The sequence below is a fragment of the Micropterus salmoides genome, unplaced genomic scaffold, assembly GCF_014851395.1.
Source record: "Micropterus salmoides isolate LMB-PRFRI ecotype aquatic unplaced genomic scaffold, ASM1485139v1 Ms_hic_scaffold_12, whole genome shotgun sequence".
Classification (NCBI taxonomy): Eukaryota; Metazoa; Chordata; class Actinopteri; order Centrarchiformes; family Centrarchidae; genus Micropterus; species Micropterus salmoides.
The window spans coordinates 17411494-17438062 of record NW_024040263.1 but is presented as its reverse complement, the minus strand read 5'-3'; the positions used below and the strand labels follow the sequence as shown (position 1 = coordinate 17438062).

General features: G+C 40.7%; 1 protein-coding gene across 1 annotated transcript in view; it reads left to right on the top strand.

Moving 5' to 3' along the window:
• Positions 1-26569, top strand: part of usp43a (ubiquitin specific peptidase 43a) — a 146711-nt gene that overhangs the window by 8711 nt on the left and 111431 nt on the right. The window contains exon 2 of the mRNA XM_038713771.1: positions 959-1117. Within this exon, the coding sequence (XP_038569699.1) occupies positions 959-1117 (159 nt within the window). The remainder of the gene's footprint in view (positions 1-958; positions 1118-26569) is intronic.

The following is a 26569-nucleotide window of genomic DNA, read 5'->3' as shown; positions in this document are numbered from 1 at the left end:
CTCCGTCAGGTAGGGGGGGGGGCTCCCTCTTGTGTTTATATTTAGATGATGGCATACCGTAGGTATGGTGTGGTGGTTTTTAATGAGGTGTGGAGCTGAGCCTGGATCCTGTCAGTCACACGCAGAGAGGGAGAGAGACGGAAAGGTAGCCATCCAGTGTTGTGTTAATGCTGTCGATAGTTTGTTGTGTGTCATTTTCTCTGTCTGACTCATAAACTCACAACTCCTTCCTTATAGTTGAATTAGACCGTGTGCCTGTTCTTTTTTCTAGAATGACCCGTCAGGTTTGGGATAACTTCTGTGTGAGTTGTCATTTGGTATGCAGTGTATAAATGTGTTTGGAGAACAGTTTTTTTTGTTGTTTGTTTTTCTTTAAATGTTATTGGGCACCACAAATGGCTCATGAGTGACTGATGTGGCTGTACATTATTGTAAAACAACCACAGTCCTAAAATCCAGTCCTAAAAAAGTATGAACAGCAGTTTGAACTTGGTGTTCCTGTCTGACAATATAATTTACATTGCTGAAAATGTTTTGGGCCAGATAACGTGATTTGCAATGTGTATCTTCTGTGCGGTCTATTGTGATTAGTGCGCTCTGCCTCTTCATCTTTTGCACTTGACTTTTTTACTGATAAAACAGTTCCTATTTTTATAGAGTGCAGTGTCCAAAGATAAGTGTGAATGACTTTATTACATGATCTTATCATAGCCAAATAATGTCTGACAGATGTTTTCAAATGAGTCTGCATTAATTGATGATAAGAGAGACATGTTCCTGATTTTTTTCCCACCTCTTTCCTGAGTGTGTCAAGCCGAACCAACTCTTAACAAAAACAATGTTTTCCCAGTGTTCCATGTGATCATGGCCTCGTTTTGTTAGGATGGATGTCACTATTTAATGACTTTTCAAATCACCCAAAGTGACAGACTAATTATGATGTCTCTTCTCTCCTTAGAGCACTGTGGCCAAGTACAGCTCTCAGTTTCGGGGAAACTCTCAGCATGATGCCCTCGAATTCCTCCTCTGGCTTTTGGACAGAGTTCATGAAGATGCTAATTCCAGCCCCAACAACAACAGTAGCAGCAGCAGCAGCAAGACCAAAGCCAACGCAAAGGTAAAATGATAAATGTGATCACGGCTTATTTACAATGCAGATACTGCTGTTGCTACTGCTATTTCATACCATTTAGTAATGAAACTTGACTTGGTCGTCAGGTGTAAAAGTTGTAGCTGCTTGAGTTCCGTCACATGTATCCTTTCCTCTATCTCTCCCTGTCTCACACCCACACACAAATACACACAAAGCTCCTGTGTCACTGTATCACCTACCTCACTGCTAAAAACAAATTGGTACACAGTTTTGTTGAGCTAGTTTTCTTGATGACAAATGTGAGCAGGTCACATTTTACTGAATCCCCGAGCCATCCCAGACATCCCAGTCACTTCAAATGTGTGATTTTCTTTGCAAGATGTATAAAGATGACTTGTAAGAGATGTGATTTGCTCCACTCAATAAGAATGCGAGAAGAAACCTAGAGGAATATGTTTGAAATTGTTCTAGGTTGAATCTTCCCATCCAGTCTCTTCTCCAAATTCAGTTTTGTTCACAGGCAGTAGAAGCAGAAATCTGCTGCTCCACGTTAAGCTCCGTCTGGCACATTCACGCTGCATCAAAACCCGTCAAATTTCACATTTGTTTTTGTACACAGCTGCGTCCCATTATGATCCATCTTCAGGTGCAGAAACATGCTGAGGCCATTGTATAATCAGAGCAGGGCATCAGTTTGGGATACAGTTATATGATGCAGGCCAAGCTTTCTATGGCAGACGTCATAATTGGTCCACTCTATGGCCATCCTCCTGTGAAAAGATCAAAAAAGAACAAGTTTTTTTAACTCTAGTCAAAGAAATTGCTTCACACATGTTCACCAAGAGATTTTTCAGAAGGAGTCTGTCTTTTCAAAGCCAGTAACCTCACAGGTCCCAGAATGGAGCTGGTTCTGTGAAGAGTCAATGATGCAGCGATGCAGGTATGAGTGCCATTGTGGTTCTTCCACCTGCAGTTTAGTTGAAATCCACTAATCCTTAGTTTGAAATGAACCTTTGTGTGCAGTGGTCCTTTTCCTGTGAGATGTAAAAGGAGAAGCTGTTGAAGAGGCAGGCATCCGTTCCCTGTCTCTCGCTATCTTTCTGTGTATTTCTCTCTGTCTCTGTCTCTGTGGGATGTTCACCATGCAACCTTGCACTTGGAGAGGAGCCAGGACTGGATGTGATGCGGTCAGAGGTAATGAAGGACAGACAAGTCATGACTGAGTTGATTACTTTTTATCATGACTAGTGTCTGACTTCAGTGCTTGCCAAGTCCAAAAAGCCAGTATAAATTTATGCACTTGAAATGTGCCTTGTGTCACTAGCAATATTGTTTCACATAAACAGAAACAAATTGTATTCAATTTTATCAATTTTATTAAAATGTTATTTAGGTTTGGACTATACTCTTTGTAATATTGTTTACAGAGACCAAATAGTTCCCACCATGACCAAGCACTTGGTGAAAATGGTAAGGAAAAGGTTCAGGTAGGTACAGGTAACAGGTAGAAACCTTGAGCAGAACCTACAATCAGGGTGAGTGACATCTGCCTCAACCAGTTTTTGTGGGTGGGGTGGGGTGGGGGGTAATGATGATAAAAATAGGAATAATAATAATAATTGTAGCAGTGGGTGTCGAGCAGGAACAGTAGGTAGCTGCAACCACAGATCCAGACTCTTTAGCTCAGGAGGCAGAAATACCTGCTTAAAGTGTCAGGAACGAGGAGAGAGACGAGAACCCACAAACCTACGAAAGAGGGAAGAAGTTGAATTACTAACATGCCATGATGGGATAAAAATGCATACAGATAGAGAGGGACAGGAGCTCATTGTCTCATGGGAAGACTCCCAGCAGTCTAGGCCTATAGCAGCATAACTAAGGGATGCCTCAGGGCTCACATGAACCAGCACTAACTATAAGCTTTTTGAAAGAGGCAAGTCTTAAGCCTGCTCTGAAATGTGGAGATGATGTCTGCATCCCAAACCCAAACTGGGTTCTTGTAGCATAATAAGGTAAAATGAGCTCTTTAAGATAAGATGGTGCCTAACCATTAAGAGCTTTGTAGATGAGCATAAGGATTTTAAATTCTCTTCTGGATTTTACAGGGTCCCAGGCAAGAGAAGCTAATACAGGAGAGATGTGATCTCTTTTCCTGGTTCTTGTCAGTACACGTGCTGCAGCATTCTGGAGAGTCTTATGGGACTTATTTGGGCAGTGTGATTACACGGAATTGCAGTAATCCAGCCCAGAAGTAACAAATACGTGGAATATTTCATCCGTAAACCTTCCGTTTTATGTGGAAGTTGAAGGACATATCCTCACGGTGGTGCTGCAGGCCAGGGCAATGCCATCTCGAGTAACTCTGGTGTAGCTCTAGCTGCTCTGAGGTGTTTGGGGGCAGGTTCAATAACTTTAGTTTTGTCTGAGTTTAACATCAGAAAATTGCAGGTCATCCAGGTTTTTGTCTTTTGAATTTTATCTAACTGGTTTTATCTGGCTTGATTAATAGATATAATTGGGAATCATCTGCATAACAATGGAAGTTTATGGGGTGTTTCCTAATAATATTGGCTAAAGGAAGCATAATGTAAACAGGATTGGTCCAAGCACAGATCCTTGTGGAGCACCATGACTAACTTTGCCGTGCATGGATGATTCATCTTTAACATGTACAAACTGAGATTGATCTGATGAAATATAACGTTAATCAGCGTAGTGCAGTTCCTTTACTGCCAATTAAAAATTTGAGTCTCTGTAATAGGATGTGATGTCAAAGGTGTCGAATGCAGCACTAAGATCTTACAAGACAAGTACCGAGACAAGTTCTTTGTTATGGAAAATTTTATTGGACTTTAATATTTGTAACCCACAGAAAACAATCCACAAATGTGTACTATGATGCGCAAATATTTCATTATCTACAAATATGTATTTTTACATTTGTGATGTGTAAAATCATATCCACAAAAATACAGAGTGACTTCTACTCACAAAACAGTTTTTGCACATTTGCAGATTGCTTTCTGTCAATTTGTGACTCATGTTACATTTGTAACTTCATTTTTACACATTTGTGGAATTTTGTCCAATGTGTACTGCGGAGATCTGTAAAAAAAATATACACAAATATCTCACTACCCAAAACATGTATTTTTACATTTGTGTTGTGTAAAATCATATCAAATTAAAATATTAAAATATGTGTGTACAGAGTAAATTGTACATATTTACAAGTTGCACTGTATTTTTGTGGATATGATTTTACACAGCACATGGTTAAACGCAGTCTTTTTCATCCTATTCTTGTACTCTGTTTCCTTTGTTGCAAAGTAATACAGTTAACCTGCACTTTTTTCTTTATTTACTTGTTCTCCATACAGCTTTGACTGCAGTAGGGAAGTGTTCCAGTACTTTCACTATTTGATTTCTTGGACCTTTCAATCAGTCTATTTCTGTTCAACTTACATACAGTATAATACAGTATGTAATTGAATGCGTAACTATAACAGTGTTTGTATTTGTGTGCACATTACGGCATTAAATACTGGATAAGAAGACCTGCTCTGATCAGCACACTCTGTGACAAACCCCTTGTGTTTAATTACATTTGCTAAGTATCATCCTGTTTCCGTTTCTGCCTCCACTCTGGGCCTCACTGAGCTGCCAGCTGACGACGTCCAGTCCTGTTAGTAAATGAATATTGTTAGGAGCTGAACTGTCGCTGCGCTGCCGCCCAATGCCCAGCTCCCACACTCTAACTGCAGCACTAATAGAGGCAGCCTTTATGCCACATAAACAGCTTAGAGCTGTGGCTCTCATTAGGCTGCCAGTGAATCATGGTATCATAAAGCCGGCTTTCCTCCGCTGCTGCTGTGAGGCAGAGAAGAACAAAATCTCTGGCCTTTTCACACCAGGAGGAAATGTCATCTGATTTTCTAAAATGAAATGCTCGTCCCACTTCCTGTAACATTTTCATGAATACATTGGGCTGAAATCAGGTAGCATTCTTCTTTGTTGACACTGATTATTGAACTTTCTACAGAACCTTTGAGTCAGATGATAATTGAACTCCTGTGGCCGGTCAGGTGGGAATACAGAAAGATGGAGTGGTGGCTGAGTGGAGCAGTTAAGGCAGAGGGAGGAAGTGAAGTGACTTTGATTGCTTTGTCTGTCACTGGAGTCTGGGAAACATGCATCTAGGATTATACAGGTCATGCTGAGCTGACAGACATTTAACAGTATCAACATTGTCCCTGTCAGTTTCAAAGACATTTAGTGACTAGCACCTTGGCCTGGAGTTCATCTTCATTCTTCTCCTGACGCACCCATACACTTCAGATTTTTCTTAAGCAATGTCCTGTATTTTGGTATCGACTTAACCAAGCTGAAATTTTGTATGTCATTTTTTCCACAGCTACAAAAGACTAGAACCAGCACATTTTGACATTCATGGACATCTTTACGCCATTGAGGATTGGGTCATTAAACTGCACTATGATGTTTTATTTATTCCTAGGCTGCCCTTTTACATGCGAAAGAATCTTTATTATTGTACATATCACTTCTTCAGTTTGTTCACTGTATCAGTGGCCTATTTGTTTACATATGCTGTTCTGGTGAAGACAGATGTGCATGTTTATGGTGCATGGTATTTAAGGGTTGTGAACATAGTTGGATTTTTATTTATTGATTTAGGACTTGTGTGTCTGTGTAGGTGCTGCAGTTTTCTCGTACAAAGACATGTTAGGTGAACAGCCTGAACTGGCTAGGGGTTTAGAGACTGGATTGATGGATTTATTGATTTATTTGGATTCCCATTAGCTAGACTCAGCTATTCTTTCACGGTCCCTTGACGCATACTAACGTCTGAATTAGGTGGATAAAACATTAGCAACAATATAATACACCCAAGTAAAACCCAAGATTTATTAGAGCCTACCAACTGAACATAGAGTTTAACATTTCTGACACAGTGTTAACCAAAACCCAACAAGTATCAAAAAGCTAAGCTAACTGCTAAGCTGTGAACCTTATAAACTGGTAAATAAATTTATAAGCTAATGTGTGATGCAGTACATTACACAATGTATACCATTGCAAAGAAGCATATTTGTGTTATTGTGTGGCATGTTGAAGGATCCAGCAATGTTACAAACTTTTTTTTGTGCAGCACACCTGCTGTACGAGCAGCATGACCAGTCCAGCAGCTCCACCCAAGTATCATTAGGTAATACAAGACTGTGAACACACACAAAGACAGCTCAGTAATGTTAATGTTCCTTCCAGTGGGAACTCGCTAAACTTGCTTGGTTTCCCTCTCGTCTCACTGGCATCACAGCAGCAGCATTCCTTACCGGCTAACAGAAGACCACAGTGAATTTAAAACTTTGTGCACAGTAACATATCAAATCATCATTCTTTTCCCACTGTCAGCAAAAGACAAAGATGACAGTGGTTATAAAAAAAAATATAAATGAAAAACATTGTGGTTTTGTTTAGCAAACGCTGATCAGATGAGATCAATGTCATCTCCTTTGGCTTGCATGTTGCCAAACTGGCAGCCTTTGTCTTCCAGCAAGTGTTAGAGAAGATGGAAGAATGGCTGTAAGAGAGAGAGAGGTGTTTTTTCTTGACCCAATGTTGCAGTGTTCAACATAGCTGCCACTGCCTATGAGCCATGGCAGATTACATGATATTAAAGGTCAAGATCATACTCAGAACTGGTGTATTACATTCTCCCCTTAGGCCTCAGCAGTTCTCACAACATGAGGATGATTGGCTTATCCTGATATGTCTGGTGAGAAAAATCACTCAAACCAACAAACTCAAGCTTCATATTATGAGAGTGGCATAAATTTCCCAGTGTTCATTGAGTGAGCACATGGAGCACAGTTCCATTTTGAGTGCATTTAAAAACTCGTCCATCTTACCCTATGGACAGTAGTGGGACATGAGGTTTGCCAGTGCATCACCAGTGCCAAAGCATTATGCATGCATTATTCCAGTTTAAATGTCGATAGTGGTCGGCCTCTCCGCCCCAGGAGGGTTGACTGTGGAGGGAGGGAGAGAAAAATCCCCTGGCCTCGGAGCCAACTGCAAAGACTTTGAAATCGGGTCAGTGGATGTGGTGAAGCAAGCAAGCCCTCTTATCGACAGGGAAAGAAATAGTGAGTTTGATAGCTCTCCGTGCGATTTCGGCTCATATTTTTCAGGGGGGGGCAGAGAGCAAATGTCAATGGATAAGATGAATCAGTTGACAGGTTGGGGGACAGGGAGAGGTTGATGGGTCCTTGATCTGGTGTCTCCTTTTTCTGTGTCAGTCGTCAGGGCATTAATGCTCTGATATCACATCCACCTCCCTGGTTCCAGTCAAAAACATCATTGTGTTTTGTGTGAAAACTATGTAGCCCTGCTTCTTCTAAAAAAACTATAAAAGAATTTAGACAAGATTGTTGACAGGTTGTCCTTTACAGTATAGAACTATGAAGAGCTGTTATGGCACAACATAAAGCAGAAGATATCTAAAATAACTGGAAAAAAAATCTTCAAGTAACCCATTGCTGTTGCAGAATGACAGTAATTATTAGTATTATGTTATTATAATATTATAAGTTCAATAAGTAATTAAATAACTTACTTTTTCCCCAGAGAGTTGCTGAGAGAGATTCAAAAAGCAGTTGTTAATATTTTACACACAAATCATTTATAGTATTTATCAGATTTTAAAAACAACTTTGAACTCATTCAGAACTTAGAGCTTGCAAATCAACTTTATACCACAGATAATTAATATTAGTATTTGACTGATTACCAACAGACCACCAGGCCATTATTGGATTGATATCAAGCAGTCTGATCCTGGCATAGCCTTTTATTTAAGTTATATAACATTTTCTCTGGCTGCATCAGAACATGACTGATTGGTGGGGGTTCCAGTAACCATTATTTCCTGCCCTCCCCCTGGTGTTTGTGTCACATCCAGGTGAAGTTGGTGTGTTCTGAAGCCTTTGGTCGCTGTCTGGTCACCCACAATCCTTCACCGGCTCAGCTCCCTTCTCACCTCTTGCTCTCAATCTCACACGGGTTACATCAAAGCCGCGTAACAAAGCCACCACCCAACACTTGGCCGGCAACCCGATTTTTAACTGCAAGTGACATTTCTGAGATGCCGCAAATTCCTCCTGAGAGAGGGAGAGTGAGGTTACTTGAAAGAGACATCCTGGATTTTTTCTAAAAGGTTAATGTTGCAGAAATTTGGGAAAAACAATCTTAAAACATATTGTTGCTGTGATGGCTTCTGCTGACTACCGCTCCTTTCAACAATGACTTAGGCTATACAATGAGAATTTTAGGAGTCATTACTTAATACTTTATCAGTGTGAACCGTCTGGACAGAGTGGACGGGGTCAGCTAATCCCCCTTTGCTATCCTACCCATCTAATAGGATTTACACAGGAGGAGGGGAAGAACCTTTTGATGGAAACCTCTGCTTTTTGAAATATTTCTCAACAAATATTTCTCTTCTCTTCCATTCCACCGCCTCATCCATAATTCACTTAGCCTGTTCAAGTGTCTTTTTTAAGCCTCTTTCCTAACGTAATGTCTCGATCTATCAGCTAGCGAGGGTTGAATGAGTGAGTAGGCCTTCTCATCCCCTATCACTCCACCTTTCCTGCAACTCTGTTAGACTTCCGCAGAGATGGAATTTGGATTCTTCTGTGGGGGTTTGTGCTGTTGTGTGTATTGAGATGAAAGTTGTCGACTTTGCAGTTTTCTTTGCCCTGTGAATGAAGTTGCTCAGCTCCAGCAGCTCTTTTGCATTCCTTTGTGTCACCTCTGAATTGATACCATCCACACACTGCTTATATGTTGTTGTGCACACAGTGCCCAGAGAGAAAGCAAGCAAGGAAGGAAGAAAGGCCAGAGGACATTAGTACTGTGGATTCATTTTTGAGAGTAGTCATGGGGTTGGGATTTTCAAACATGAAATCAAATATGCCATAGTAGCCTACTCTCCAACACCTATAACACCTCATAGATTAAAAGTAAGCATGATTATGCAACTGCCTTAAATATATCAGAAACTGGTCTTGGTGGACACTTTTTCCACATTGAAAATTAGAAGTGCAGTTGGTATGTTCAACCAGTCAGTGGAGAACTGTCAATCATTTATTTTGTACCCCTCTTGAAATCTAAAGCAAATATATCGATAGTCTTGCCAGACTACATTAAGTCACACAAAAATGGCGATATGTTGATGACTATCCTGCCAGAGGAATCCAAGCCCCTTATCCATAAAACCGATTCTGTTCTCTACAGGTCTCCTCATCAGGTTCAGCATCAGCTCAAAATACTATAACCCTGCTTTAACGCTAAACAAAACCACCACACAGCTGAACAAAACATCTCTAGGGACAAGGTTGGCTGTCATGGGGATGACTGCTAAAAATCTACATAGGCCTGTTTAGCACGAAGCGGAATTAACAGAAATCACGGATGACATTTCCGTGCAGAAGTAACGTAGAGGATAGTAGAAACCAGATTAGCCAGGTTTCTTTTGTAGACTGATTTGAAGTAGAAACCCCACCCACCCAGCCGTGGAGCAGCCGTACAGTGGAACGCTGTGACTGAAATGCCATGCTGTGGGAGGTTATGAAAAATTAAATATGTCCTCTCAGGGGGCAAAACAGTTGCACACACACAGATTGACAATGGAGATCCATATGTGGCAGCAACATTAGCCCAGTGATTGATTTATGCTCAGGAGATAGCGGCAGGTACATCCTACTGACCACCTCCTGTCCTCTGCACTTCCTTCCTACTGGTGTCCTTTCTGTGTGTGTGCGTGTGTGTGTTCATGTGTGACAGCGGGTGGAAGAGTTTTTCAAGATGAGCTTTTAAAACCCTCTCTTGCATGTTTGACAAGAGCAGACAGATATGCCCTTGCTTGCTCTCTCCTTTGCTCTTTTCTTTTTCTTAGCTTCCCATCATACCAAGCAGTGATCCTCTTTTATTTATTTATTTTTTTTAGGTGAGTGTGTTTTTTCTCCATGCTTTTTCCAGCTCCCCTGCCAGTAAACACACACATGTACACAGAGACACACACAGATGCGGTACAGTAATCCAAGGTGAGCATCACAGACACTTACACCAGCATGCAGGTGGACATTGACTGTAAAAGGCTTTTAATGGATCCTAATACGTGAATGAAATATTCACAACTTTTCTTCAGAAACATTTAATTAAGTGCATTAATGTTTCAAAGGATGTCCTTTAAATAGTTCAAGAACATCTGAAAGATAAACTTCTGTCCATAACAAGTGAGGGAGAACCAGAATGAAAGCAAAAGTCAGAATAAGAGGAAAGTAGAGAAAGAGTGGAGTTGGAGAGGGACCTTTTAATGAAGATGAGGGTGAATTGAGGACTATGGGAAGTGAATGGAAGTTAGACTTGTACAATAAATGCTGCTGAATTCAGCTCTTACATTTTGAGCATAAAAGATGAACCTTGTCATAAAAAGCTCTGCAGAAATGTTGAATTTAATGGCCTTCACGTTCCATAATTTTATATCCTTTTTATTAGGACTCTATATAAAGAGCTGAAAGTAAATTTTAGGTCTCCCAGCGGATTAAAAAGGTGTGTCTTACATAGTATATCAAGAGTTTACGGGCCCCTGGGAGAAAAGGAATTAATTACTATCGTACAAACACACATGCTCATATTACATGACCTGAATTTAAACATTTTTGATGTGTGCTCTAAAAACTGAGAATAAAGTGCAACAGTGTATTAGTCCGTCTCTCAGTACTTCCCAACTTCCCAACCCTGTCTGTGGCTTTGAGCCCCAAGCCCATGGTTTGTACTAGAGGCGTAAATCTTTAAAAACGAGTCATGAATATATGCTTTCACTTTTTAAAAAAGGCAAAGTAATTTACTAACCATAGTGAATGGTATTTAAAGAGGAATAAATATTGTATTTGATGGGGATTACTTTCAGCCATAGATTTGGTGAGAATTTACGGCAATAGTGTGTATTTGGGACTCAAAATAAACTACAGGTGTTAAGTCTGACATGGTGATGAGTAGAATTTAACCTGTCCCTGTTTTTGGCACCTTATTTAGTTATTTCCTGAACTGCATCTGCTTTGTTATAATCCCTGTTGAATTTACACAGCAGGTTTTATGATAAGGTACTGTAGAATAGATTGGATGAAAGGTGTAAAATTAGCTCTGTGGATTCAGGTATGAATCTCACGTGTGGGTTTTGCAGTAATTAATGTGGAGATAAAGATACGTGGTGGCTATTAGTCACTCACGTTGTCACCCTGAAGTAATTCTGACATGGAGTGAAAAAAAACAACCAATCTGCCTTAATTCCTCAGATGCATTTCTTTAACATTTTTCACACTCATTATCGTCTGTCTTTTGTGTGATCAGCATTTGGCGTTGGGAACAGTCCTGTTGGTGCTGGTGGAAACAAAAAAAAAAGATGTTGACATGCTTTTTGTTGGTTTTATTCAAGTGAACAGAGCCTGTCCTGCACATTCATTGTTCAGTGTAACTTCTACCACACCTACCTTTACAAGCCTTTCTTCCTTATGTTGTTGTGTCTTCCTGGCGCTTGCAGGCCTGTGAAACATGACTGGTGGCTGCGATGCAGTCTGACCTGTTTCTGTCACTTGTTCTGCATTGTTCATAATTGTCCTCTTTGGCCGGAACTGCGAGGAAAATATGTATACCTCATTCAAATCCAAGTTTCATATTAAGTCATACAATTCAGTTAACAGTGATGTTTTAAAAAAGTGAAAAATATTAGTAAGAACGAAAGACAGGTTCTTCTGTGTTTGCATTTTTCCCCCTTTACCTTCTCAGTGTTACATACAGTTTTTACCTCTCACGTTTTTATAGAGTTTATTTCACTTTTTTTTTTTTAACTCTTCAACAGTTAACCTCACATCCAAAATGTACTAATGGAAACTAAACACTTCATGCACAACTCAGCATCAACTCTTGTGCCAGAACACTCACTCATTTGTCTTCCAACAGCAACACGGTGACCTACACTACCAAAGACTAAAGTCTTTGAAGTATCTTTTTCTGTATTTGTATACGTAGCAAACGAAAAACCACTTGTCCATCTTCCTCACAAGTCGTTCATAGAGGCAATCAAGAAATGGATTGAGGTGCTCAGTGTTGTATGTCCCAGTCAGGAGTTTATGCTTTTTCGTTTCGTTTTAGATGTAGCTGTCTGCAGAATGTAGCCAGTCTAATTTACAGTAATTTTGAGTTATGTTGGGTTGTGAACAAAATGTTTTACACATGGAAATGTGTTAAATGGAGTATAATTATACACAGAAGTTTGCTGGTGGTTGAGTTTGGTGAGATAACAATTCATGAATTTTGAAAGATGTGGTCATTAATGCATTTTGTGTCAAAACAATGGAAAGGCATCAACAGTTTATTCCACATTGACTTCTGCTGTGCTCACTGTCAGAAGAGTTTTGAGAAAGTAAACTCTGTATTGAGAAATGCGTGTTACCAATTGTATAAAAAAAAAAAAATAAAAAAAAATGTTCAGATTTGCAGTGTGACACATTAGATTGTGGTTGGCTCTGCATGGGTGTATGTGTGTTTTCCCATGGTTTTAGTGAGGCTTAAGTGTTATTTTGCCAGTGTGGCAGATTATGTAGAAGCATAAAGGGTTTAAAAAAACAGACATGGACCTTGTGGGACTTAAACCACAGACCTTTTAAACAGAAGCAGCATTGTTACTTAATCAAATATCTCATTCAAGGTAAAGGTACAAAATAACTTCTATGTACAATTCAGATTACTTTAAAGTGGTCATTTTTTGTTTATTGACTTTCGGTGTCATGATAATATGATGATACTTGTCATTAACTTTATTTTTTTTTATGTCTGAAGTGGATTTTCATTTAATGAGTTCTAGTGGAAATCAGTTTATTGCATTCAATGACATTTTAATCATCAATTAATTACAGTCATTCATCATCAGGACAACAGTATATAAGAAAAATATTCTTATAAAAGTGTTTTTTTTTCAATCGTATCATTCAGCTGTGGTATTGCGATCACCAGGCAGCGATAGTCATGGACTAGGGCTACAATACAAACTCCTCACTATAGGTTTAAGTAGCCTTTGTTGAAATGCGTCTGTAAAATCAACAACTCTCTCAGTTTGTCCTATGAGGTATGAGATCTCTATCTTTCCAGAACAGTGCTGCTTTTTTCTGTTAGGACCAGAGGCTCTGTCACTGGCCATTTCAAAGCTCAACTCCTATAAAAAATGAAACACCCTTACAGGACTCTTTAGAGGCTAATGAATTCTCTCCCCCTCATCTCGATTAGTCACGTCAAGTCGTTTATTTCTCTAAGTCAATATTTGCTTCAGTGTGCATAGGAGAGACACAGAGAGAAGCAGAGAGAGAGAGAGAGGTGGCTGCAGCCTCTGCTGCCAAGCCAGATTTGGCTGTCAGAGCTCTGCCAGGCACTCTCGTCTGAGGCTGCTTAGTTTTTGTTCTGCCTTTGTTTTTGCCCGGCTTGCATCTCCATAGTAACAGCCAGATACGGTGGGTCTGGCTGCACTCGGCACTGCATGAAATGGAGTGGGAACATGCAGTGCTCTTCAGATAGGATAAGATCAGAGAAAGGTACAGTGAAGCTGTTTGCTTTTGGTCATCACAGCTAGAGTAATAAATAAATATCAGTGGATAAACAGTGATCATTTTGTCATAGAAAAGCACACGCGCAGTGAGAGGGATAGTGGAGAAGGAGTTCTGAAGGCAGGAAGAGAACACGGGATGGGGGGTGGGGAGGGGGATGGTGATGCCATAAATGCCTGTGGTTTCCACTGTTATCTCTCAGACTGCCTTGTTACCGTAAGCCAGCTTTGAATAGGCCGAATTAGTGGTACCCGTCCGGAGCTGAAAGAATAGGGGTGAGTCAGCTGCTTTATTGCACGGACAGCGTTTCTTTCATTCCTCCCCTTCTCTGGACCACTGCGTTCCCCTCTGAGTCAGTCTCTCTCTCTCTCTCTCTCTCTCTCTCTCTCTCTCTCTCTCTCTCTCTCTCTCTCTCTCTCTCTCTCTCTCTCTGTCCCTCTCTCCCACTCTCTCTGCACACCCTCTGCTGTAAGGTCGGAACCAAAACATAGAGAGCCTCAGTCCTGCAGTGCATTTGTTTCTGTTTGCATGGCTCTTTCTGAAAATTAAAACATGATTGGCTACTAGAGTTTTCTTTTCACGCTGTAAGCTAAATATGATTAATCCAACAGTAGCCCATCGACAGACAATTAATTAGGATTTTTAAAGCACAAATGTCAAACATTGGATTTTTCCAGCTTCACTACTGTGAGAACTTACTGCTTTTCTCTGTTTCTATATCATTGTCAAATAGAATATCATTGATTTTGATGAAGTGTTAATATGATTAAACTTTTAAGATTTTACCTTGGGCTCTGACATTTTAACCACATAAAGTAACAAAATAGTGACTGTGACTAATAATTTACCAGCGTTTCTTTACAGTGGTCATTTTAGGACATGTTACACTCAGTTTGTCAGGCTTAGCTCTGTCAGACTTTGCTCAGGCTTCATCAGTCTAAACTCTACCTAGCACATCCTTTAAGCCATAATGAAGTTACTATATTCGCTACTTTCCAAGTTATAAATACGCCATTATCCCAGTGGTAATTTCAATTTGCCGTTCTGAACTTAATGAGTCCAAATGTGCTGCACAAAGGATAAACTGATGCAGCTAGAATAACAACCTTTCCTCTGGTGCCATCATCAGGCCAAACTTACTATATTTTCCCCCATTAGTATTACAGAGTAAGGCAGCCTCAAGGGGTGACTAACATAGCTTTATACTTAATACTTGCAAATATTCTGTGGCCTTTGAATTATCTTTGTAACTCTGTACTTTATTTACTCCTCTACATTTCATTTGCCTTTGTTGATCTGTCATTTGTGTATTTCTTCTGTCTCTCTCTTATTCTCTATCTATCTCTTCTGGATGACCTTATTCAACCTCTGCCGTGCTGCCTCTCCACGCTGTTAATGGGAGAAAAGATTAAAGAATTTTAGTGCTGCTTGATTTGTTAATAGAAGCTGTTTTAATGAGAAAGTGAGCTGAAATGAACACATTTCCAGTCCTCAGACAGTGTTGACAAACTCTCAGGTGTATGACACACGCAAGCACACTTTTATTAAAACCTGGCCTGTGCTGATATGACTGCCGTTCAAATGCTCTGGTGGCAGGCGCTCTCCTGATGCAGCCAACAGCTATGTCAACATTGGCTTGTCTAATTCGCACGCTCAGTGGAAGATGTCTTCCTGCAGGAGACCGACATCACGCTGATACCAGCAGCTTAACGTGTGGGCTTCTCCAGCGCAGAACACACACACACACACACACACACACACACACACACACACACACACACACACACACAAATGGACCAAGAAGACTAATAAGACAGTAACTGCACACACACAACTCAGCAGCACGCACTACATTCATAAAGGGTAAAATGAAGGTGAGCAGAGTACAGTTTGCACAGTCCAGTCACTTAATTATACAATTACTAAAATGTGGTTGTGAGTGAACTTTGATGTGTTTGTGTTAGAAGCAATTCATATAGATGCTGTTGGGGGATTATTTTAGCTTTAGCTGAATTAAGCACTAAATACAACAAGCATCGTAGCTAATAAAGGCATGATGTTAATTGCCTTTGATCCCAAAATGTCATTAAAAATGTGTGAAAGCTGCCTTTGGGTGTTTTGCCAACTTGAAAACCAAGTTGGTTTGGAACAGGCGTAGAAATGTATCCAAGCACCTGGACTAGTGTTTTAGTCTAAAAACATCATCACGTCATTCCTCAGACTCAGTTTCCCAGGTTTTATCATGAAGATTTCTGCAGACCTTCATCATTTGAGCTAGGGGTATGGCTGCTTAAGATTACATGTCTGGGAGCTCTGGCTTAATTTGGCACTGAAGGATCACAATGCTTTGCCTCGCTGTGGTGAAAACACATTTGGGAGAAGAACCATGGCACAATCTCAAAATTCATTCCCACCCATTCAAGTTTCTGTCAAGCTCTACTTTCCAGTTTTGCTTTGTCACCTCAGTGAATGTCGTCATTCTTGCCTTGTGACCATGAGTTGAAGGCCATTTAATCTTAGTCTCATTTGCAAGAAATAGGCACTATTATGAGCCTGCGTGAATACAGCTGCATGTTTGTGTGAGAGAGAGAGTGAAAGAGAAAGGGAACGATAGTGAGATGTGAGTTAATATGGGAATGTCTGCATGTGCATGTCTGTGTGAATGCTTGTGTATGTGTGAGAAAGCATTTTTCTCTGAGTGTGTGTAGGGATGACTCAGAGCAGTTGCTGGCAGCTAAGGTGAATGTGTTAAGCCCCCTGAGCCAGCCAGTTGATTAGAAATGTGGTTTGAGACGATAACTGAATCACCGTCTTTCCTCAGTCAGCCACCATTTATTTTTTTAAGATATGATTATTTGTCTCAATAAAAGATTTGTTTTCTCCCCAGCTACAGCTAAGGTCATTCAGCATTATTAAAAATTACATTTCTTTATTGTCATTTTACAGAAGTGCCTTTGGTCACTTTAGCTCCAGTGTAGAACTGCTACAGCAATTTTTCAGTGTGTTTTAAATATTAATTCACACACTCCAAGAGTGAAAACAAGACTCTAGCTGAGTAACAGCACCTACAGCACTGAAAAAGTAAATGAGTGAAAGAATACATAATGTTAAAGTGATATTGCAGTATCTGGAAGATTATGTCTCACACACCTGCTGTAGACTTTAAAAGTGAATGTAAAAAGTTTGTAGATTCCTTCATCACAGAGAAAGGCGACTGTGGTCTGCTTGGATTCACAGTGGGTTGTAGTGGATTCCAGAAGTGATCATTCCAATATCATAACCTCTCCACTGTCCATCCGTATGCTTAGTATGTTCTAATCAAAATAGGGCTGAATACACAACGTGTGTCTCAATCTTATAAAGCTGGCGAGCAGGTGTGTATATTGATCACATTTCACTTTGGTCCCACAAATATCGATGTGATGTGTCACATTCATTTCATCTAAAGGCGGCATGTCAAACAAATTCCAGCATGCATTTGCTGTTTCAGTGCTATCTCCTCGCCAGCCCCAGCGGACTTGCAGGTCAGAATTCACCTTTCTTCAGCTTTCACTGTAGAGATGTGCATTGTTGGCCTATAGAAACACTGATGCAATGCCTTTGAAAATGGAGAGGTAATTATTTTTAGCAGGTGCCATCACTCTGTTACCCTGGTACAGGGGTTCTTAACCTTTCTGGCAGTCCAACCCCTTTGTGAGGTTGAAAGTATTTTTTCAATTTTTGTGTCTAAAGTAGCATTCTCGCGAATGCCAGGGGGGTCCCGAACCCCATGTTAAGAACTAGTAAAATATCCCATAACAAGAATACAAACTGCATCATCACTGTCACAGACCTTTTACAGTTACAGATCACTGCTCAATATTTATACATTACTTACATTGGAGCTGTAACATCATCCTTTTCTGGGGACTTGGTACGCAGCAGTTTATTTGAAAGGAAGACTAATGTGACTCTACCTTTAAAGAAACTCTTGCTCTTCTATTGGTCAGAACCAATCTGTACTTGTATTTTAATTGGCTAGCCCGAAGTAGATTGGTTAGACCAGTTGCTGCCATGACAGAGTAGTTCTATTGACCAGTGGTAGAGCATGAGTCTTGCATGTGAGCAAAACAGCACACACCTGCTTTCTAAGCTTGATTTGGAAAAGGTATTTTTATACTTTGTAACCGTTGTTAGTTCAGACTGTTCCCAGCTGCTCTGCTCCATTAAAGATGATGCTACAAACATTTAAGAGACACCTTTCAACCCCTCAATGGTTGCTGTTTCACACCGAATCAAACTGCAATAAGATACTTTCGTTTTCTGATTGTGATTAAAAATAATGATCACAGTGATTTTATTTTGAAGCAGAAATAAATCAGCACCACGTGTGTCAGCATCTGCAGCTTTTTAGGTTATTAGTCAGTCTCTTTACCTCTAGGCCGACCTGCCTCTCCTGGTTTGATGTTCCCATGCTTTGCAGCTATAACAACTCACCCATCCACACCCACACACCAAACACCCACTATTCCCCATTGTTCTAGTGATTTCAGTTGAAACTACCCCCAACCAACACACACACACACACACACACACACACACACAATCATACACGCATCTTCAAATATACAACCCCACACAGCAAGCCAAACTCCCACTCATTCCCCAGCACGCTGTAGAGGAGCGCCTCAGCAGCGTCTCACATGAATGCGTGCCACGGGGAATCAGCAGCGCTTTGATAACATATGTTTTCATGTAGCGATTGGAGTGTGAAGATCTCTGGAGGGAAACTGTGCCTCTGCCAGAGGCACCGGGCCAAAGACATTTACAGTGGCTGCACTGGAGAAATGTTTCACTGATCACACAGAATTAAGTCCCAAACCAAGGTGAGGGCTCTGAGGAGAAAGGTCAGGGAGCACAGCAAACGATATCAGGCCACAGAGAAGACCTTGTTATTATACCAACCAAATATGCTCTTCCTTACTGATGAAGGCGGATTTCTGTTACGACCACACTGGAGGGAAATGTGTCCACTGCCATACTGGGTGCCAGCATTGCACCATTGGGATTGTTTTTTTTTTATTTGACCCCATCAAAGATTCCATACTCCAGTGACTGTGTGCCTTCAGCTCTTAAAATAGCACACTGTCAGAAGTGGAATACAATTCATTTATCATTTTTCTACAACTCTGTGGCCTTTTTTTTTGTAGTCACAGTATGTCTTGGGCATTGTAATCTCGTATCACACTGTGCTGTAGGACAGAGGTTTTCAAAGTGAGAGGCGGGCCTCCCCCCTCACTCCAAACAGTTACAATTACAATGACTAGCCTAAATCTGTGTGATTTGGTAAAAAAGAGTGTTTAGAGACAGTAGTTTATAGGAATTTTCTGTTATTCCTACTTTTCCAAAGTCAGAAACAAATACATGCCTTTGGCTAAATTGGGTAAATTTTTGAGTGTCTGTGCAATCAAATAACAGTCATGATCCTACAGGCATCCAGGAACTGAGTGAAACTAAGCAAGTAAACTAAGTGTGGGTGAGGGGCTGCCTTTTTCCAAGCTTTGTCTGAGGGGAGGCCCACAGTCTCAGACTTTGAAAACCCCTGCTGTAGGGGAACCCTGGTGGGATAAATATAGCACGCTTAGTGTGTATCCAAAATGTTGTATCTTCACCTTGGATCAGCTTTTCGAAACAATTTCTGATAGGCTTGTATTTGCTTGAGGAGAGTATTGCTTATATTATGTGACAGTTGCTATTACATGTCTTGGTGGTTTTACCAATCCTGCATGTTGTGGTGCAGTAGGTAGAGACAGGCAGGAAGGCTGAGAAGACAGCAGGTTAAGAAAGCTGTAGGTGGGGAGATGGGTATGATGCAGCTATGCAGGATCCCAAGACAACCAGAGGAGCAATCTGCTCTTGTTTTTAGCTTAGCTGTGTGCATATAGTGCTGACTACTACTAACACACACACACACACACACACACACACACACACACACACACACACACACACACACACACACACACACACACACACACACACACACACACACACAAAACCAGGTGAGTTTCCTGAGATCCAGCAGTGAAGTGAGGTTGACTGATTGCCAGTACCAAGGACACTTTTGTAAATGGTTACTTTTTATCGCTGATTTGTTGAATATGAGAAAAACATCTTATACTATGTTTCATTGATATTAGTATAAACTGTGTCTCTTGTGGCCTTGTTGTTTTCTATGACATCACCAGTACAATAAGTACATAGAAGAGCTGACTGAGGCACCAGCGTGCAACCAGTGCAGTGGTTGTGCGTGTTTGTGTGCACAGGCCCTGGTGAGCCTTTGTGTTCAACTTTGTGTGCAGAAAGTGCAATGTTCTCGCTGGTACACAATACCCACGAGTCCCCGTGGGTTCACTGCTCCCGTGATGCAATGATGCCGAGCTCTGCTGATGGCAGTGATATGTATCCGTATGACCTCTCAACGCTCAGAAGAGTAAACAGAAAAGGAGAACAAAAGAGTTGAAGGGTGCATTGTTCTTTTCAAAGTGACCTTAGCTCTTTTTTCACCCCAGAAGCACTTGCTCAATATGCCAGGAATGGCTTCGCTGCCAAAGCTGAAAAGCAGTTCATTTTAGAGCACCGGTGTATTAAAAGAAACAGGCTCAGTGTACCAAAGTTACCATCAACCCTCATCACAAATAATTCAGTTATTATTCTCAATGGTATGGGTGTCCAAATCCCAGAACCCATTGCTACAAGTCCTCAAGGCTTTTGGCTCGTACGATATATTAGATCAGCAACCAACACCTGGCTGTTTGGTCAAAAAATAAATAAAACTGTCTCTAAACACAAAAGCATGAGAAAAATGGACTGCAAAGAAAGCTGAAAGAGCTTTTCATTTGAGTCTTTCCCTTCGTTGCCAGCTGTAATTGTCACTTTTTGTAACCTCCCTGTACCTGCTTATAGCTCCACTACTTTTTCTGAAAGCAGCTCCTTTACAGTTTCACACTACAGTCATTTAGAGAACAAGGCAACCACGGCTAGTTGAGCTGAACTATGCTGAGCCTTAAGCCTTAGAATCAATCACAATACCAGGGTCATGTAGATGCCGTCTGTATTTTGTCCCCAAGCAACAGGAGGCAGTTGAATATGGCCTAGATCTGTTAGCATTCAGAGTTTTTTGAATTGCACCCAGTGTGACAATTGAACAGCTTAGTGCGTCTGATTATTAGTATTCACTTGTTATTGCCGCGGCCGGCCCCTGCATCTATTTTTGGCAGATGATAGCAGAGCTGGAACAACGATTCGGTGGTATTCATTATTCCCTGGGTGCTAAATAAAGAGGCACAGTGCTCTTTCTCCTTGTGTTTTAACTGTTTGTGTCTGCTCTATACGCTGTATGTTTCCTTAACATACACAGTATGTGTCTTTGTTAGATATGCACACATGCAGTTTTTGTCTTTCTATCACTATCTGTTATATCTTACTCTCATTCTTGCTCAATGGAGTCACCTGTTCATCTGTTCTCAGGTCGTTGACCTGCTTATGGCGGAAGGTGTCCTTTCAAGTGCTCAGTGAAGAGCCCTGGTTTTGATTTATTATGCATAGAGAATGAAGAATCAAAGCCAGCCTTTGTCTCCTACTCTTATTCCTCTCTTCACCATATTGTACTTTCTGTTGCAAGGCTACCGTTAGTCTTGACACCACTAAACAACATCACAAACAACTTTCTTTCTTTCCTGCCATTTTGTGTCCTCAGCTAAGTTAAATGTATATGAGTGAGAATGCAAAATAGTTACCATATTATGACTGAATTACAAGGTAAACATGGTTCGTGTGATTAGCCTTTTTCTTTATTTTCAGGCCACGCTGTGAGCGATGAAAGAGTTCCCTATTCCCACATGTTGATTGGTGGAACAAGGCCAGGGTTTCCACAGTGTTGCTTGTAACCTAGTCTGTCTCTGAGGGTCTGAGGAGTGTCCTCCATTGTCCTCCAGAGAAGAGATGGAGAAAAGAGGGCAAAATTGAGACAAAGAGAGACAGTCACAGGTCAGCTTGTGATACACAAATGAGATGATATACATTCATGAAATACAGACAAGTGCTATTTAAATAACACCTTTGTATCTGTTCTTTTGTCTGTGTCATGTTCACAAACATCATGCTGAGAAAAACTAAAGGAATCTCTCTCATATGGTTCTGTGTTGTATGAAAATATGGCTTAACAGAGCTAAGAGTATGATTGCTAGAGATTTTTCAAAATATCCAACCCAAAACACTATGCAGTCCATCCAAGATTGACATCTCACGTATTCAGAATAACGTTTGGGTAATTCTCTACAGCACAAAATGGAAATGGAAGTAAACTTCAAACAGCACTTTCTGCATCGCATGGTCCTCAGGTACCGATGACTCCTTTTTCCAATCTCTGTAATCTTTGTAGCTCACCCAGGCCTGATATACTGTCCATTACAAGTGATAAGTTGCTCGAGCTTTCCTCTGCGGCAGAGGCATCCCCTTCTACTTTGTTTACACATCACTCTGTTATTGCTTATCTTAATTATGCTTTTATTTTACATATAGCTGTTCTGCCTTTTGTGCTCTCCGCTGTGTTGACTCTTGGTGTCTCTTAGCAAACACAGCCGCACAGATTGGAAATCTTGTCATGTGGTTTCACTTTGTAACACGGTATTCAAAAGATAGAAATATCACTATTGCATTTTGCAGTGATTTAAAAAATAATGAGCTTTTATATTGTGTTTTTATCCACTTAGAGACAAGCATTAAAGTGAAGACAAGGCCACGTCTGGAAACAGGCTGAGGTATAGTTTGAAAACAAACTGTCACACATGCTTTTTTGCATGGCTTTGTGCTTTTGCCTCATTATATATTTTGTAAAGAGCCATCCTTGGAGAAGTTTCAAAGATGTCCAAAAGTAGCTCATTGTTCAAAGCAAATGCAGCAGTGATTGGATTTTGTTTGAACAATAGCGAAGCTTCATCAAAGTAGGATTGTCATTATTTCCGAAGACACGATGCAAGACCAGAAAGTCTCATTTCCCCTGAGAAGGTGGAAAGACCAGACCTTGGTGTCTCAGTGGATGATGACTTTGCTTGCTGCTAAATGTTTGAGTCCCACACAAGGGTTTTGAGCCTGAATATTATGTTTTCTAATTAGTATGTGTGTACCACTTACAGGGGCCATGCATAGTTTTCAGTGGCCTCTAGCAGTGAGGTTTCAGATTGCAACCACTACCTTCCCAAGGGTGTTTTCGTGCACATGCTCGAACTCATGAGCGAGCTGTAACTCCCACTGCAACGTTACAGCAATATTTTTATCATCTTGACGCTGAACTAATCCATGCTCACTGCATGACGTTACATTGACTTTGTTTAGCTGACAAGACATGTCGGTGTTTGCTGCTTTTCAATAACTTTTGTATCTCTTTGTGTCTTTTACCAGAGAGGTTCAGTAATGTCAGCCAGATCCATGCTAATCTAGCTGGCTGCTTCTGCCTTGCATCACTGTTAGTTTTAGAAACGGAGGTCTCTCCATCTCTCCAACGCCTTTCCAATATTGACCGTGTTTTCTCCCTGATTAGGATGAGCACATAAAAGTTGTTCTTTGCTTTTTATCCTTCTGTGGAGTTTGTGTTTGAGTATGTTGTGCTGGGAGTTGTTTTTTTTTATCCTAGCATACTCCATTTCATTAGCTGAGGTGGTATTGTGTGTAAGAGTTCAGAGTTCAGAATCAGTAGACAGGGGGATCTTCGAGGACACTGGGACTGAAATTAGAAGCATTTGAGAAGAGTGGAACCCTTAGAGGTCTGTCTCTGAGGTCAGATTTTTACTGTTAATTAGCCTAATAAGGTTGAGTTGTTTCGATTTAGCTAATGCTAGCCATTTGAATTTAACGTTAGGTGATAAAGTTTTGTCGATGGAATCTGACATTACCTAGCAAGTCAAAAACATCTGCTTTGAATAGGCTTGGAATTGAAGTTTATGTTAACCCTAGCCCCCCCACTCCACACAGTTGTTTTTACTTATGTCACCACAGGATTATGTGGGTGTGTACAGACGTGCTTGATTTACATTGCCTTCATGCACCTGCTAGCCTTGCCGCAACTGTTCCACCCAATTTCAGCCTGGCTAGAGGAGTAATTAGACTGAGTAATTGAAAACACCTGTGTGGGTGTGCGGCACCTTTGAACAATTCCGCAGTGCAGGATTTACGGCCAATGCCAACGTTTAGTGCCAAAGAAGTAGTGTGACTTGAAGCATAAAATAGTAGAAATTGTAGTAGTGGTACAGAGTGTCAGACGTAAATGGAAAAAAACAAACCCCAGGGGTGTCTCATTTTCACCAAGGGCCACATAAGCATTACGGTTACCCTCAAAGGGCCAGTTGCAACTGTACTAAGACTGTATAAACGTAACTACTCCTTAACATATTGTTAAATAACTCTCTTTATTTGATTATGTATTCAAGGACATTCATCAGATGTAAAAATATAGCCATAGTAAGAAAATGTCTCTGTGTTATTATAACATAAATAAATGAATTTATCAGATTTAAAAATCCTCATTACGCTATCAATCAAAGATCAAAGATTTCAAGTAAATAACAAGACAAATATCATCAAACATAAGCTTTTACAGTAACTTTTCACTTTTTCACAGTCCAGAGGTGCAGAACCATGGTAAAACAAATAATTGTGAGCTGCTAATAACATGAGGGACAGATGTGGCATTTGATAAAACAAATAGTCCAGCTGCACACAGCCTTGTAGAGGGCATACATCCAACTAATGAGAGATAGTTTGATTACCTGGAAAAATGCAGACGTATAGGCTACTGTAGCCTAAGACTAGGTCACACTACATGATTTTTAGCCTGATTTGCCGCTCGGAGAGCTCGGCGACCATCAGGCTGTGATCGGGAGTAAATCAGCAGTTGATCTGCGGTCGCCAGTCCTTATGTGTGAACTACTGAACAACACATCAAAACGGCTCCCCGACACATTTCTGACACATCATTGAAGCCAGCCAGATATCTAGCATGCCAAATATCTGCAGAAGTCAACCGACTTAACATCCACATCCAGCCAATGAGAGCAGGCAGCTGGCAGAGCAGGCAGCTACTTTTTCACCGCAAAAGTATTGTGTATTGTCTGCGCATGCGTTGGCATCTGTAGCCACCTGTCGGAAGCTCCGTATTAAACCGGACTGTTATCCAGTTTTAATCCACTCTTTTTCGTTACATTTCTTATATCCTTTTTATTTAACTTAAGTGTTTAACTTAAGTTTTACGTGGGTTAAGGATTTTAGTCATCCGACATGGATTTTAAGCTAGATCAACGCTACTGATCGCAACAAAGCTCTGGTGACTATGATAGCCGAAATAACTCTGCCCCATGAGGACTGCACACTCCTTAAGAAAGCGAACAAGAAGATTGCTGACCTTATGGAAGACATCCGACGACTTTCAGTGGAACTCAAAGAGAAAGATTCCCTGCTGACTGGCTTTATGGATGTGGCTTCAGTACAAGCCAAACAGATTGTTTCTCTTAGCGCAACCGCTAACATCCAGGACACCGTGTTATGGGACCCCTCTAGCCTTCCGAGGCTTTCATCCTGCTCAACTCCGAAGCATCAGTCAACCTGGGCTGAAGTGGTGGTCCGTGGCTGCAAGAGAGGCTCGGATGGGGCAGCCTCTCCTCCGTCCATCGGCCTCTCCAACCGCTATGCAGCCTTGTCTAACGACACTCCGGTCCATCCAGCGGATGCACCTGCGGCTTCGAGTCTCCCTGATACGGATCTCTTTCGGCGCACAGTGCCTGCTGACACTGTTGCATCTCCTCCACCGGCTACATCTCCTGCACTGGGCCACCGGTCTGAACAAATTGTTTCAAAGTTTTGCGCATTCTTTCAGAGCCAAAGCCAACACCTGTCTGATTTGAACACCAACAATCTGGTCGATCTCCAGCTCTACAGGAGAGAACAGCTCCAGCTTCTATCTCTTCAGCTCCTGCTTTTCTTTTTACTCAACACCTGAACACTACAGACGTGAAATTATGACACTGGGTTCTTATCAACAGATTCTATCATTATAATAACTCCCAACACATTTCAAGGCATACAAAACTACTTTTACATTTGTAGCCTTTTAATATTGATGTTTTCATGAATGCAAGACAAGAGTTTAATTTATTAAACTATTGCTTTTTTATTAGGAAGATTTTGTTATTAAGTGTATCAAACTAATTACACATAAAATCATTCTTTATTCATCATCAGTTTCATATTTTAATTTTAAATAGTGTGATCTTAACAATATATTATAGTTAAAAGCTGTAAATGAAAATATTAAGATGTTATTTATAGGCTAACATTTTACATGTTAATAGAAAGTAAAAAATGAAAGGTTGATGTTATATACTGTTTTATTTTGATATTTCTTTAAGAGACAAATGTGACATTGACTGAGAAGTTACTCTGTACACTGAATAGTTTTGAAGCCCTGTACCAGATGTCATTTATTGCGACCTGAGAAGGTCTTGTGTGGTTTACATTGTATAGACTCACTTATTTATTACATGTGCATTCAGTCAGCTCTGAGACCTCAGAGGTTGCAAGGTCACAATAAAAAACACCTAGTGGGATTCATAATTACTCTGTGCAGATCATTCTTTGTTTCAGCACTTAACCCACAGGATGGTTTAGAGGTGTTCACATTATTCTGTGTTTAAACTAGACTTATATCAGACCAGCACAAGGCACTCTTCAGAAACTTCAGGCTCGGTTATACATACTGGGT